The following is a 15,996-nucleotide window of genomic DNA, read 5'->3' as shown; positions in this document are numbered from 1 at the left end:
CTTTGATTTTTGGTTAAATTTTCAGGCGGTTATGAAACGGAGAATCAGTGAATGGTGACACCACTGTATTATTTCTGTAGTTTCTTGTTTAAGTATATACGATTTCTCTGACACGGTGACACCACTGTATTATTTCTTCTAGTCAATTGCATTGGGAGACCAGAGAACAGGTCTAGTTGTGGATTACATTATGAAGGTAAGTAAGCGTGAATCATTTTGTTTTATATACATGCATAGATTAACCAAGATATCAAGAACTAGACATTGGACTCAAACTGCATTCAATCACTGACTAGACTGCTGTTTGGTTAGTGACTGAACTAATGACTTCTATGCTAACAGTTACGAGAAATTATAGCAACCATTGCTAGTTTCCAGAAAACAGTTTGTAGAGCCGTGTTTAAGGGTTTTTGAAACTATTTTTAGGTAATCAGCTAGCTACAAAGCAGCTGAACTATTTACGAAAAAAGAAGCATAATTATGGATTACTTTACAAATCTATGTGCCCTGGTTTAAAAATTGCCTTTTGTATATGTTTGTGGACTCCTTTTATTTGGAAATTTTGAGAATCTAGCATGTAGTTTGTCAATCTTATTTTAAGTGAATTTTATGTGTACTTCGACTTTCTCTACAGATTGTCGGGATAGATGATTTGAAAAAGGAGGTTGACAAAAGAGGAAAAGATGAAGATGTTACAAGCAGGACCTCCCAATCTTCACCAAGATCAACTGCGAGGAAAGGTGGTATCTTTAGAAAGCAGGACATTGACAGTCTCTTCATGGAAGTGAGCCAGGTGACACTATGGGCATTTGTTTATTTTCTATTATGTCTTGGTTTGATTTCACTTTATATTAAGAGATCCAGTTCTTTGTTTTTCTTATAATGTAGGAAGGAAAAGAATATTAACTTAAGAGTGGTTGTCGATTTATTTTGAAGATTGTTTGTTTTCTCCAGATTGGGAAATTGCCTATCACATGCTGTGATGATATTGGAAGGACAACATAGCTCTTGCGGAAGACGTGAAGAGAAGCTGAAAAGGCCAAGTGAGCTCTGAGTAGCCAACATCAAATCCTTGTAGACTCTATATTTTCTTTAATTTGTAGTAGAAATCTTACACTCATGAAAGCAGTGATATCAATATGCTTTTAGCTTTTGTATAACTATGTTGTTGTGATTTCCGATCACAGATTAACTTTAGAACTTTTTTTTAGATTTGCAAAGTTAATTTCATTTGATTACTTGTTATATTTTGTGTAAGACAACACTTTTAAGAACCAAGCTTCATTAAAATATCATGTCTTTAATACTAAAACAATGCTTTCGAACACAAAACTTCGGTGCAAAATTAACTCTCACAACACTAGTAAACCATTGTCTATATAATATTAAGATATTGTATCAAAGGTATTCATGCAATACATTTGGACAAATAAACAGTTGTATGTATCTGATCATGCCATACATTAAAATCCAAAATTGTTGTGTGTAGAAATTTATTACAAGAGTTCTACGAGCTCAATTTCATTTTTGTTGTCTATCTGAATACACAACAACGTTTATACAACAATAAGTGTTGTAGGATTGGTTTTAATGTTATACCTTACACAACGGTTTTCTGAGTTTGTGAGAACCCCTGAGTAATGTCGCTTGTTACGACGAAAACAAGCAAAAAACGTTGTCTTTTCTGGATGTAATACAACGGGCTTAATCCATAATCATTGTCTGTATAATCTCAGACAATGTTTTTTAGCCGTTGTCTGATCCAACTAACAGACGGCGGCTCAATAGTCAACGGAAAAATAGGGTATCAGACAACGGACATAAACCGTTGTTGAAGCTTGTTTTCCTTGTAGTGAAAAGTATATAATATATTTAGCAGGCCGAAAACTATACTCAAAACACAAACTCTAGAGCATTGTTTCTAAACACGTTCATACTATAAATGAATTATGATAGTACTTACATTTATCAATTCGCTTTCCTTGTCGACCCATTTGCCATGCTTGAAATGAGTACGTTTGAAGACCTGGCGAGGATGCGGCTTTCTTTTTAATTCTTTTGCCTGTAAAACAAATATATTTCCGCAGAAGTATAATAAACAATTTAAGAATTATTATAAATACATGTACTTAAAAACATTTAGCACATACTCTTTCTGACTTGCTAGTAAAAGTTAAGCATAGCCACTTGGAAAAAGAATAGAAGCATATCCCATTTGGTTGTAATATCTAATATTGTTATTTACAAGTAAAATTGAGATACTGCAATAAACAAAACTACGCTCTGAAAAATATATGATCCTTGTTTATTTAACAGGTTGGTAATGCACTCCGCATCGCGCAGTCCCCGTGCCTGCACTGTTGGTTGGAGATCTGAGTAGTACCGACTTTAACTTCTACAGAATTCCAGCTTAGCATCCAATATTGTCTATAATAAGTAATATTGTAGCATTACCATCTTGATAAAAACCTAGTTCAGTGATAGTGCCATTTACCATGTAAAATATATCACGGCTATCTTTTTCTTTTCTACTGCTATACATTTTTCTGAGCCATAATGATCATATAGTAAACATTTATAGAACCTCATTTAAGCATAAGAACTTGAAACCTATATATATAAATATGAAATAGGCAGATTATGCATATGAGATAGGCAGGGGACATGCACTTTATTCAAAATTGTTATACGAGATAGACCTACTACTTCTGCTTGAAACAGATTATAGAATTTATGGTAGAATACAGACACTAACGCCAATGATGAGAACATGCATTCATAATATAGACACTAACAACCTGTATTTTTCCCCTCTATTTCAAGCATGTCCACAACTCTAGTTCGTTTCAAGTGAATGCGTCAAACATGTTAAACACTTAATAACACATTCAGGACATTTTGTAGGCTAATTCTCTAAATATATAATCATTAAACTGCTAACAGGAACTAGTTCAAAAAACATTACCAAGTCAGCTGCGTGTGTCTTATGAGAGCGAGAGCCACCTGTGTGTGTGGAAGGATGTCCATCAACCCCGCTATTACGATTGCCTTTCTGAATATTAGATTTTTTCATGAACTCCGGGGTGTTCCAGTGCTGGACCCAGCTCTCCCAAACAGCTAGCCCAATTCTGTTATTTCTGGGTTTGTTTTTTTCCCATCGACCATGTGCCGTACTACATAGATTTGAGTAGCGAGTTCTAGCATTTTGCAGCCAAGCATCTTGAACCACATTGTCCGACAGTTCCGGTTTCCATATGAAGTACTTCTACAAAATCAAATACTAACATCATTTTTCAATAAAGAGAGCATCCGTATCTAGGGAAAAAATCAAATATTAACTTTTGAGAAAACTACACATACCAACCGAGCGACTTGTAAAGCTATATTAAGTATAATTACCTTGAACTCCTCAAAGTAAAAAGCTTTAGTTTCCTTACTAACTGCCTTCCAATTAAATCCCGTCGGTTCAAGTCTCTCATAGATAATGTTAGTGATCTTATGGGAGCATGTGTTTGAGGGTTCCAACCTGAAATTTATATTTGTATACAAATATATCATAATGGGAAACTTACATGTCATTGATATGTTAGTGTACTTAACAGACAAAACTTACACTTTATCAATCACGTCAACACGTATAGGTCCGTCAGTATGTGTAGTGCCAATTTCCCATACATTTTTATTGATAATAGTTGAAGATTCATTCAGATTATTTGGCGGGTCGAACCCGGGTGATTGTTCCCGGTGAGTACTTGAGCCATCCTGGATCCTTCTCATTTTCTACATGTATTGACACCATAAGAGATATAAGAATCAATCTATATATACATATTTCATTTGCAAAAACTTTGTAATTATAATTAAACTAATTAGTACATAATTACACATTTTAGCATGTCTAGCTTTGTATACCCAGAAACAGGACAATCTAAAAAAATGAAAAATAGTACATGCTATTGAACTTGTTTGAATTACGTCCTTTAATTGATTATTTTAAAACCTCCATAAATTCTCATTTCTTCCCCTTCACCCTAAATCAAGTTAACATCAATTAATCAGAGGATTTCAAACAAGCAAAAAGTTTTAAGAAAAACACAAAGCAAACTCCTTTCAAGAAACTTATATCAAAGAACAGAACAAGCACTCAAATGAAAATTCCAGATACAAAAATAAATATGCACCTCAAATACAAAGATAATATAAACAATCAGACGAGAGATAACACCTGGAGATAAAATTGGCTGCTTTTGTGTGGAAGAGAGTAGTGGAATTAAGAAAATAACGATGTAATGCTTATAAAGAAAATATTCCACTCTTGCTTCCACTTCTTTCTTGCTTTCGGCCCGCCCATTTCTTTTTATCACACCCCGCCAATTTTTTTAGCCTATTTTTTTCTACCCGGCCAATCTTTTTAATTAAAAATATTATGTCCCGGCCTATCAATTTAGTCATATAATTTCTTCATTAAAAAAATATATGTCTAAATACATATATAAAAATATTTATACTGGATATCAATTAAAGTATATAATTAAAATATCAGAAATAAAATAGAATATAAAGGGTAAAATTTTGGAAAGCTAATCATAATAGAAAATTTTCTTGATACATTTTATTCAAATCTAAAAAATTTAGTACAAATTCAATTGGGTCCTTTAAGGAGCTAGTTAGGTTGAAAGGAAGCTATATTTTTATTAATGACCCCCCGTTTTTTGCAAACTCACTTACAAGCTAAACACAAGCACCCGACATGCTTTCTAGATCATGGTACAGCAGAGAAGGTGGTACTCAAACTCACACATTAAAGTATAATAGAAATGGTGAAATGCTTTCTAGATCATGGTACAGCAGAGAAGGTGGTACTCAAACTCACACATTAAAGTATAATAGAAATGGTGTTTTTATTTTTTGTTTTTAAATAAAATGGTGTCATGTTTTAAATATACGCGGTCACTTTTTCTATTATTTTTTATTATTCCTCTAACAGTAATCTATACTTCAAATATAAATAGTAACAACAATTGTGCAATTGCAAAAAAATAATACAAATAATTTAAAAAGTCAAACTAATTTGATTTATTCATCAGAATCAATCTCATTATCATCATTATCACTTAATTGTCTTGATTCCTCTTCTTCCGATTCAATCAACATTTCCTCTTCCGTGGATATTTCATCTTCATCTAAATCGACTCCATCATCGTCTTCATCATTTAGATGTGTTGGAATATCTTCAATAGTAATCATATTTAAATATCCTGTCATGTCATTTTGAAAAGCATCTTGATATGATTGTGGCATTTCAGATACTTCAATATGCCCGCGAGCCTTGACTTTACATACGACCAACCAATCTCTCTTGTCCCATTTATGACTTGGATAGTTACAAAAATAAACCTGCATTGCCTGCATTTCCAGAATGAATGGTTCATATAAACTCAACCTTTTTTTCTGATTGACTTCAACTATATTATAGCGTTGATGAACCTTAGTTCCATTAGTTGTTGGATCAAACCAATCACACTTAAACAACACGGTTCTTTTTATCGGAAGACGAGGATACTCGACGAACAATATCTCTTCTATTACTCCAAAATAATCATTAGAAATGTCGCTATAATTTGATCCTTTAATACATACTCTGCTGTTAAATGTTGCCTTGTTGGCCCCATATTTGCGCGTATGAAATTTGTACCCATTTACATAGTACATTGGTACTGATTTAACTGAACGAAGAGGCCCAGATGCAAGATCTCGAATAAATTTATTTGGAACCAATGATGTATTTAGAGCCTGAAATAATAGTGATCAAAATTAAATATAATTTTAATAATAAAAACTATTCAAATATTAGAATCTATGTCAAACTTACATATTTCTTGAACCACGAGGCGAAGTCACGCTCTAAGCACTTATCAATCTCAGAACTATTAATGCTTGGATTTTCTTCTCGAAGTCTGCCTATGAATACCCTGTTTACAAGCACAAAAAACATAAATTAAAAAGTAATTAGTTAATACTGATTAAGTTCAAAAAATTATTATTATATACTTATAATTTCAATGAAATGATCACTTACTCCATGTATGGAGTAACCTCTGTACAGTTAAATAATATATAATTATTTGCTGTCATGTATTCACGATCATCAAGATAAAGAATTTTAGCGCTCCCATATACTCGTCCAGGATGAGAAAATATCGAAATATTTTCCGGCAGGCTTTCCCCACCTCTACCAGAATCACTTCGAGGGACTTTTCTGTATTTTGTCTGAACATGTTGTTCAAAGTAGTATGAATAAAAAGTCGAAGCTTCTTCAACCAGGAAAGCATTGCATATAGATCCCTCCACTCGAGCTTTATTCTTTACATTTTTTTTCAAGTGGCGCAAGAACCTTTCAAAAGGGTACATCCACCGATATTGTATAGGTCCTGCGATACGTGCTTCGTATGGTAAATGAACTAGAAGATGTTCCATTGAGTCAAAAAGTGATGGTGGAAATATGCGCTCCAACTTGCAAAGTATAACCGTGAATCTGTTCTTCAAGTCTATGCATATCACTAACTTTCAAAGAAGCTGAAGTGAGATCTCAAAAAAAAGACTTAACTCTGTCACAGCTTCCCAGACGTTATTCGGAAGAAATTCACGAAATGCAATAGGAAGAAGTCGTTGCATAAACACGTGACAGTCATGACTTTTCATTCCAAATAACTTATATTTTCTCATGCCGATACAGCGCCCCATATTTGATACATATTCATCTGGAAATTTCAAATCTTTCAACCATTGGCACACTTTTTCTTTACTTTTCTTATCTAAGCTGTAGCATGCTTTCGGATATTTTTGTGTCAATTCATCATAAGCTAACTCTGGCCTTTGACAAATCATTGCAATATCATCTCGTGCCTTACTGTTGTCTTTGGTTTTTCCTTCGATCGCCATTATAGTGTTGAAAATATTTTCAAAGATATTTTTCTCGATATGCATAACATCAAGATTGTGTCTAATGGATAATGTCCTCCAATAAGGCAAATCCCAAAAGATGCTTCATTTTTTCCATCCACAATTGTAAGTTTTGATGACTTTGGCATTATGTTCATCACTTCCCAATTCAGTAACTTTCATCAATCCAAGAGACTCGATTTGTTGAAATACATCTTCACCTCTTCGAACCGGTGGAGCAAGTTCATTCACTATTTTTCCGTTTGTAAACCAGTTCTTATTTTTACGAAATGAATGATCAGGAGGTAGAAACTTTCGATGATTATCAAACCATGTTGGCTTCCCGCCGTACGAAAGATTATAAGAATCATGATCATGGGCACAATGAGGACAAGCTAAATGACCGGCAGTTTTCCATCCAGATAACATTGAATAAGTAGGAAAATCGTTGATAGTCCACATTAAAGCAGCTCGCATTTGAAAATTTTGTTTCAAAGAAACATCCCATATCTCAACTCCAACATTCCACAACATATTCAGTTCAGCAATCAAAGCTTGCAGGAAAACATCAATCTTTTGCTTTGGATTTTTTGGTCCAGGCACAAGTACAGACAAAAACATGTATGGTTCTTTTGAACACATCCATAGAGGCAAATTATAAGGAGTCACTATAATTGGCCAATAAGAATACTGACTACCAGTCTGACCAAATGGTTGAAACCCATCAGCAGAAAGCCCGAGTCTAACATTTCTTATCTCAGAGGAAAATGATGGGTGTTCTCTATTAAATTGCTTCCATTCCTCCGAGTCAGAACAATGGCGCATCACATTGTCTTCTTGATAATGCTCGGCATGCCATCTCATATTGGTTGCAGTCGCAGGTGATGCATATAACCTTTGCAGTCTCGGCGCCAATGGAAAATATATCATTTTTTTGACAGCTACTTTTGTTTTCTCTTTAGTAGACCTGTTGACTCTAACTTTGTATCTCAACTGCGAGCAAAATTTGCACAACTCCATGTCTTTGTCTTCACCCAAAAAAATCATACACCCATTAACACAACAATCGATATGTGTGGAGGGAAGACCTAATCCTTCCATATGTTTCTTCGTGCTATAAAAGCTCTCCAAGAAAGAATTTTCTTTTGGTAAGATCTCTTTAAAAAATTGTGATGTTTGATTATAACATGCCTCTGACCAATTATGTTCCGATTTCAAACTTAGCATTCGAGCTATGGCAGATAACTGAGAAGTTTCACAACCATCGTACAACTCTCGTTCGGAGGATTGCAACATGTTGTATATTTTTTGTGCTTCAGAATTGGGTATCTCTTCAGAATGAGGCAGATCAAAATTTGGACCAGCTGCATCCATCACCATATTATACATGGGGTTGATATTTTCTCCTGAAACATTGGAATGATTATTAGAAGATTCTCCAGCATTTTCTCTTACAACGTATGGCTCGCCATGTCTATCCCACACATAATAATTTTTCACGAATCCCTTTCTTAACAAATGCAACTCCACTTTATCCGCATCCCAGAATTTGCGATTCGCACAATTGAAACATGGACATTGTATACTTGTTCCACCCATGAATGATGGTTGAGCTTTTACGTACTCGATAAATTTTTCGAGTCGAGCCGTAAATGGAGGAGTTAAATATCCTTGATTATCGGTTCTTTGATACATCCAACTTCGCTCAGCATTCATATTTGTAGTATTAATTCCTGAAAAATAAAAATTATCAAGCCCATAACTTTTAAATATTCTACAACTGATAAATTAAATACAAAATTTAACAAAAGTTGCCTAGTTGATTTGATAAAAATAGGATTTACACTTTTGTCCTATATTAGTTTAAGTATTTAGTTAAGATACGATATTTCTACTTTTATATTATAAATTTTAGATAATTCTTGAATGAAAATGAAACAAGTAAATAATATGAAAAAATATTAATATGTAATTTACATCACATATAGTATATAAAATATCACACATAAAATAAATAATTAAATTAGAGTAAATCATCAATAACTTTGCTAAAGAATAAGATTTACACTCTTGTCCTATATTAGTTTAAGTACTTAGTCAAGCTAAGATATTTCTACTTTATATTATAAATTTTAGATAATTCTCAAATGAAAATAAAACAAGTAAATAATATAAAAAAATATTAATGCATAATTTACATCACATATAATATATAAAATATCACACATAAATCATCACTAACTCTACTTTATTTTTATTTTCAATTAAATTTAATCATAAATTAGTTTAATTGGAGAGTTAACGGTGTCTAATTCTTGGCATTAATATCTTATGTCAAACTTAATTATTACAATCAAGATCCTACCTTATGGGGTTATACTGTATTTCTACGAATCTTTAATATGTAATGATTTAGTTTGTAATTTGTATTAATATATTGATGAAAAATCAAATAATTTGAACTACTGAATAATATATATATATATATATATATATATATATAATTCTTCATTCTCACTTGACATCCAATATGTATTTTAAAATATAAAATTATGTTAATTAATAATGAAGTTGATGTTCAAAACTATCTTAGAATATTCAACTTAAGTATATTTATGAAATAATTTTACCTTAAATATTACCTTAAGAAGTAAAACTACAAGGTGGATCACTCAATTACACTACGTGAACGTGGTGAGCTATTTAGGAGGCTACATGAGTTTATTTGCCTGACATAATATATTACTAATAACTTCTGGTATTATTATATTTTACATATTTTTATTTTTATTTTGAAAGCATACATATTTTTATTTTTAACATTACTTATCATATTTTCGTATGACAGGAAAATTAATACTTCTTCATTCCTATTATAATTTATAACAACATTTTTAGTTTTTCACTGAAAATAATGATTATACTAATCGAATTTCATTAAATACACGTACTTTCCCATGAATATTTAAATTTGTAATATGACAAAATATTAAATTTGTAGACTCGTAAACTAAAATTTGTAAATGAATAAATATTAGTAAGCCAAAAAAAGTACATTAAAACTATAGACAATCTATTATACACAATATATTTTAACAATAATACAAATACAGGCAGTGCTATAATAAATCAACAGTATATTATATTAAAAAATCTAAATAAAACTATAAACACACTCAAGTCATTATTATAAATATATATTAATGTACGCATGATTGTGTGCACCTTCTTAGTGGTGTGCACCTGATCTTTGCGCCCCCAACTCTTCTCTGCTACACGAATTTGCTGCACCTCAACTACTGTTTGGTTACTCTTTCTACACAATTTTGCTCCACCAAATACAGCTAAATCCATAAAGATACACCTGAAGCAAGTAAGAACATTGCAAATTACAAGTTGTCTACCCTTCTCCTTTAAACGAAAGCTATACTAGAAATTGATTTTAGGAATGTAAATTAATCACCTGACTAGTCTCATATTTATAGTGGCTGTAGATAACGTTTACATTCAACTTTTTTTAAAAACAGAATTTGTTACAACTAAAAGATAATGTTAATGTTTAACACATTTTTTGGGAAAATTTGTTATAATTTTAGGATAAGATAAGGTAAAATAATCTTTCATTATTTAAAATTTTCCAGTATTCAAATTATACCCTATCCTAACAAAATAAACAGTTAAAAATCACATCATAAGTAGCCAACGTAATAGTTACTAAAATTTAACATATTAAAAAATAAACAGAAAATAAAAAATAAAAACAATCATACTAAAATTTGTTAAGGGATTACCAACCATGTAAGCTAACTATCAATTTGGTGAGGAATCAGAAATGCACCAGTTAGTTAGAAGGATCGAAAATTTATTATAAAATAAAATTTCCTTGATTTCTTAATTCATTATTTACTATTAAACCACTAACCACGCACATAGGAAGAGAAAATTATATGTACTTTGTCATTGCAAAGATTTGACATAGTATTGGACATTTTCATTTTGAAGTTGAAAGATTGAAAATCATAAAATCATTAAGTAGTTTGTAAAATTTTTAATTGTGATTGGGAGGATAGAGGTAATTGAATGTTGTCATTTATTATTTCTTGGTTTTTTAAGGATTCTTTTTATAATTAGTTATCAGCCTTAACTCTCAAGTGAGAGGTCGGTGCATTTACGTCATGAGATGAAAGCGAAAGTATTAACAAAAATGAAAATTTCACCGAGGAAGTTATCCCACATCAGCCAAAAAATTTCAAGCCTTAGTAACGAAGTTGATAGTAGTGTGTTGTTAATTGGTCAATATTCTAATAAGGAGCAGTTAGAATTCCTTTGTTAATAAAGTGTTTCTAATATGTCACTAAATTTGGCGGGTTTTTTTGGCTCCAAATTTTAGTAACAAATGAATTTCGTTCTTAATATTTCGTCACATTATCGTCACTAAATCGCCAGTTATTTTTTGGCGCCAAATTTTACTAACCGAAATTTTTCGTTACTAATATTCCATCATGAGACTGTCATTAGATCATTACAAATTCTTTGACTCTTGGGCCGGATAGTAATTCGTTAGCAATGGGCAACAGAATTCTTTCTGTCATTAAATTCCGTCACTAAAATTTTATTTTTTTGTAGTGTCCTAGTCATTGAGATTACCATCATGTTTAGCCTTTCTATGGCCCCATTTTGTTGTGGAGTTTAGGGTGTAGTCAAATGCCCCTTTATACTAGCTTCTGTATAAAAACTTCAATGTCCTTCGTTGTGAACTCCCCATACATGTCTGACCTTAATATTTTAATTATATCATTTTATTCCTTTTCATCAAGTGCGCACTTCTAGTGCATGATCGTGAGTTTTTAATTAAAAACCCATATTGCATGATTGTAATCATCGACCATAAAAAAACATATCCCTATAATATCACATAGATCATCATGTACCAGTTCTAGCTTCTTTTCTTCCATAAATCTTGAATGTATGTGAATGATTTTTTCACTTGTTTTGACAAAACTAACTAGTGCAGTTCGCCTTCGGCTGGAAAAGTTTTGGTAGACCTCGTGTCATTCCTTTATTTGACATTGTGTGCAAAACTTTAAAATTCACACTACCTAATTTTGAGTGCCAAATCCATGTTAGCTCGTCTTCCTTTGACAACAAACACATAATTGTATTTTTTAATGATTCTTTTGTACAATGTATTTCCTGACCTCAGCACCTATATTAACAATTTACCTCAATCATCATAAACCAATAAGTAATCTCTCGTTAGCACCACTCGTTAGCACCACCTTGCTGCCATCATTTGATAATTTCCCAAAGTTATAATGTTGTTGCACATCATTGGACCGCAATATACTTCTCTAAGTGTATGTTAATCTCCATTTTTACACTTGAATCTGATTGTACATTTTCCATCAATATTGAGTGTAGACACATCACCAAAATGAACCTTTTCAATACCGTTCTCATTTAATTCACTGAATTTTTCATGACGCCCAATAATGTAATTGCTGGTGGTATTATCCAAATTTCATATATTTGTGTGTGACTCGATGTCTCCCTTGTGGACAAAACTTGGAACCACCTTCTTTATTTAATGATACAATGTCACCTCCGTTTTGATCACATCTAGTCAACAACAAAGTGGGTTCATCATCCTCGAATTGGTTGAGGTTAGACTCAAGCTCCTTACTTTTTTCATTTTCAAGTCGCGGTTTCCCGCGCTTTGCTACATAGTGGCCATATATATTACAAATAAAAAATTTCATCGTACTACTATCATAAGTCATGGTGACACTCTTGTTGGTTCCCTAATCCTTATTTTGTTATTATTGATGACCTTTATCAACTCCGTTTGAGGGTTGTTTCTTCTTCTCTCACAGAATTTATGACCACTTCTAGATCTTTGATTGTGGAATGATGTCACCCCAATTTTATTTGTCCTCTTTTCCAATTCTTCCTATGAGAGAAGATTTTATCCGCCTGTACTCTCAAACTTTCACTTCATCCTCTTTTCAAGAGATTTGAAATGACCCACCAATTGCTCACCAATTCCTAAATTTTCATTATATTTATATTTCCAAATTACTCGATATTTGATGCTCTTTGGTGAAAATTATCATGGAGAGCTGTAAGATCTATCCCACTTTACTCTCTTCCATTATTTCCCCATGTTGATAACTATTCCCCTCACCTTCATTCAAAAATCATTTACTTACACATACTGGAGCAAGGGCTTTCCTTATCTGGAGCAAGGGAAGCTTATTTTGCTTAAACTACACATACTTTTCACCTTAAAACTTAATTATATATTTTTCACCCAAATTTGAACTAAAATGACCCTCTTGAGGGGGGTAGATGAATTACCAAATTTTAGCTATAACACTACATCAAATTATTGTTATAAATATATGAACAAATTTTGAACATTAAAATCTTCATTTTTTAATATAAAAGTAAAATTTTTAAATAATAAAATTATTACGACTAGTTTTAAAATAAATATTAATATTTTTACAGATCCCTACTAACATGTAAATAAAATAAATATCTTCAATTTTTTCATGTAAATATAAAAATTTATTTTATCCTTATAACTTAAGGAATATATTTTTTTAAACTTAAAAAATTATTTTTTGTTTAAAAAAAAGATAGAAAAAAAAGTTGTCAGATTTATGAAAAATTCTATCAAATTTGTTTTTATATTAAATTTAAAATTCTATTAAATGTATTCAAGTAAATAGAAATAATTAGAATTTGGAGACGAATATCATGAGGGCATGAAAATACAAAATTATAACTAACAATTTTATTTAATATAAATTGAAAATGTTGTAGGGAAAAAATTCAAAAATATATGCACAAGTATAAATAATTTTGAAAATTGTAGTCTTGAATAATAATGAAATTTAATTTTAGTTACAATTACCAATGTGAACCTTACCAATTAAAATTATTTTATAGTAGATGAAAAAATACATCAATAATTTTAATTTGTGAAAATATAATAATTTAATATTAAAAAAATTATACATAAATAAATTATAGAATAGAGAGTATAAATTATAGTTTAAATAAATGATGAACAAATCTTGCTAAGGAAATAGTAAGTTTAAGAATATAAGAATTGAGTACAGATAGAAGAGGAGTGTAGGTAAATTTATTTGTTCTTTTTGCCTTATGGTCCAATAACATCACAAAAGAGCCCAACTTACAACACATCCTAATTCTTAATAGTATACTTTAGTAATCTTAAAATAAGCCCACTATATTTTAAATTGGACCTAACATCTAATTCCACCAAGCAACTCAATACCCTAATTTTTTTTACAATATGGTTTTCTCCCGTATGTGGAGCCTCATTTCAACCGAGCCCTAAAAAATCTTCATTTCAATACACTAATCCTCCCTTAAATGGATTGTGCAGCAGAGCTATGAGATTTCTAGTTCATTACCCAATTTTGTGATAAATCCCAGGTTTGTTTACATCTTATATATTAATAAAAGTGTCTTATTAAGTGTGAATTATAATATATTCTTGTAATCCTTTAAAAATTGTTCATTGATGCACTAATAATTTTCTGTTCTCTAACATTCATTTTATCTTTAGAAGGTATAGGTTTCCCCATCTTGATCTAGAAAGTAATAAGAACGCATTAACAAGAACCTAGCTTATTATATGAGTTAGTGAGAATTGAAAGTAATCACCACTTTTTATATATAGTTATGAAACTTTTGTAATGCTTAATTTCTTATATTCACTAATGAGGTTCCATGTCTAGATGATACCAATTTTAAGTTTTTGCTTGTTCGTGTTTGTCATGTTGTGATGGTTATAATGGATTTTTTTAATAAACTAAAGTTTACAGAAACCATCACAAATTTCCTAACAAGAATTATACAACCTAGTACTTTGTAAATTTTCCTCAAAATTTTTTATTAAGGAAATTCATGGCCAGAATTAATTATATGAATCATTAAGGATAAGCCATGCCTAAACTTATGTATTGAATTCATTTAGATTGATAATATCCAAACTAGATGAATAATATATAGACCTACAATTGTGGTGTGGCCATATATAGTTAGATTAGTTTTCTGTGTGAATACTATCAAGTTATTTATCCCGTTTGAGACAATTCCCTTGTTAAAAATTAATCTTGATTCATATATAACTTTGCTTTTTTCAGATATGGATTGAATGTGATTCAAAACTTAGTTGATTGGGGTGTTATAATTACCCCCTAATAAACTAATCCATTTTTTTAGTCTATTAAACTGATTTTAAACATTGTTTTCCAAAATTTCTTACATATGTTATTAAATTTTTATATAGACAATGAAGAAAATGTTTGGGAAATTTACATTCCAAGCTTCACCAGTGTTCTCAAATTCATGCGGGTAATATACTTTCAAATTTATTTTATTGCAAAATATTTTATTCTTATTTTCCTTCACTATTTATTTATATGGTATATTTTGTCTTCGCCTCTATAATAAATGCACGCCTCTATATTTTGTCTTCGGCTCTATAGAAAACACATTGTACAAAATTGTCATTGAAAAGTGCAATTATGTGTCTGTTGTCAAAGGAAAAGGAGCTAACATGGGCACTCAAGATTGGGTCGTGTGAATTTTCAAGGTTTACACAGAATGTCAAATAAGAGAATGGCATGAGGTCTACAAAAACTTTTTCAACCGAAGGCGAACTGCGATGGTTTTGTCGTCGAAACAAGTGAAATAATCATTCACATACATTCAAGATTTATGGCAGGAATGAAGTAGAACTGATACATGATGATCTATGTGGCCTGATATCTCCCCCAATTTTGGCCACAAATAGGTATGTATTTTTTATGGTCGATGATTACAATTGTGCAAAAGAACGTAAACATGATAATACAAAGTACTCAACATAGAAAAAATGTATATAATGCCACAGTAAGATTGTACCATATTTATTGTACCATATTTTCTTATAACTAATCTTTAAACACAATCGGTATATACTAATGCTAGGAAAGATATCAGGTTGAGCAGAAATCCTGAGTGTCTCATTTTGAA

The 15,996-nt window shown here is 31.2% G+C and overlaps 1 protein-coding gene and 1 pseudogene across 1 annotated transcript in view; both read right to left on the bottom strand.

Annotated features, from left to right (window-relative positions):
* LOC141664170 (uncharacterized) overlaps positions 1–4,300 on the bottom strand; it is a 29,436-nt gene extending 25,136 nt beyond the window's left edge. The window contains exons 1-5 of the mRNA XM_074470060.1: positions 4,182–4,300; positions 3,614–3,780; positions 3,400–3,526; positions 2,966–3,265; positions 1,964–2,062 (exon numbers count right to left, since the gene is read on the bottom strand). Of these exons, the coding sequence (XP_074326161.1) occupies positions 1,964–2,062; positions 2,966–3,265; positions 3,400–3,526; positions 3,614–3,777 (690 nt within the window). The 5' untranslated portion in view covers positions 3,778–3,780; positions 4,182–4,300. The remainder of the gene's footprint in view (positions 1–1,963; positions 2,063–2,965; positions 3,266–3,399; positions 3,527–3,613; positions 3,781–4,181) is intronic.
* A 776-nt stretch (positions 4,301–5,076) lies between these two features.
* Positions 5,077–10,419, bottom strand: LOC141666108 (uncharacterized; annotated as a pseudogene).
* Positions 10,420–15,996: the final 5,577 nt, after the last annotated feature.

This window comes from Apium graveolens, chromosome 6 (genome assembly GCF_009905375.1).
Source record: "Apium graveolens cultivar Ventura chromosome 6, ASM990537v1, whole genome shotgun sequence".
NCBI lineage: Eukaryota > Viridiplantae > Streptophyta > Magnoliopsida > Apiales > Apiaceae > Apium > Apium graveolens.
This window is presented reverse-complemented; position numbering and strand designations above follow the sequence as displayed.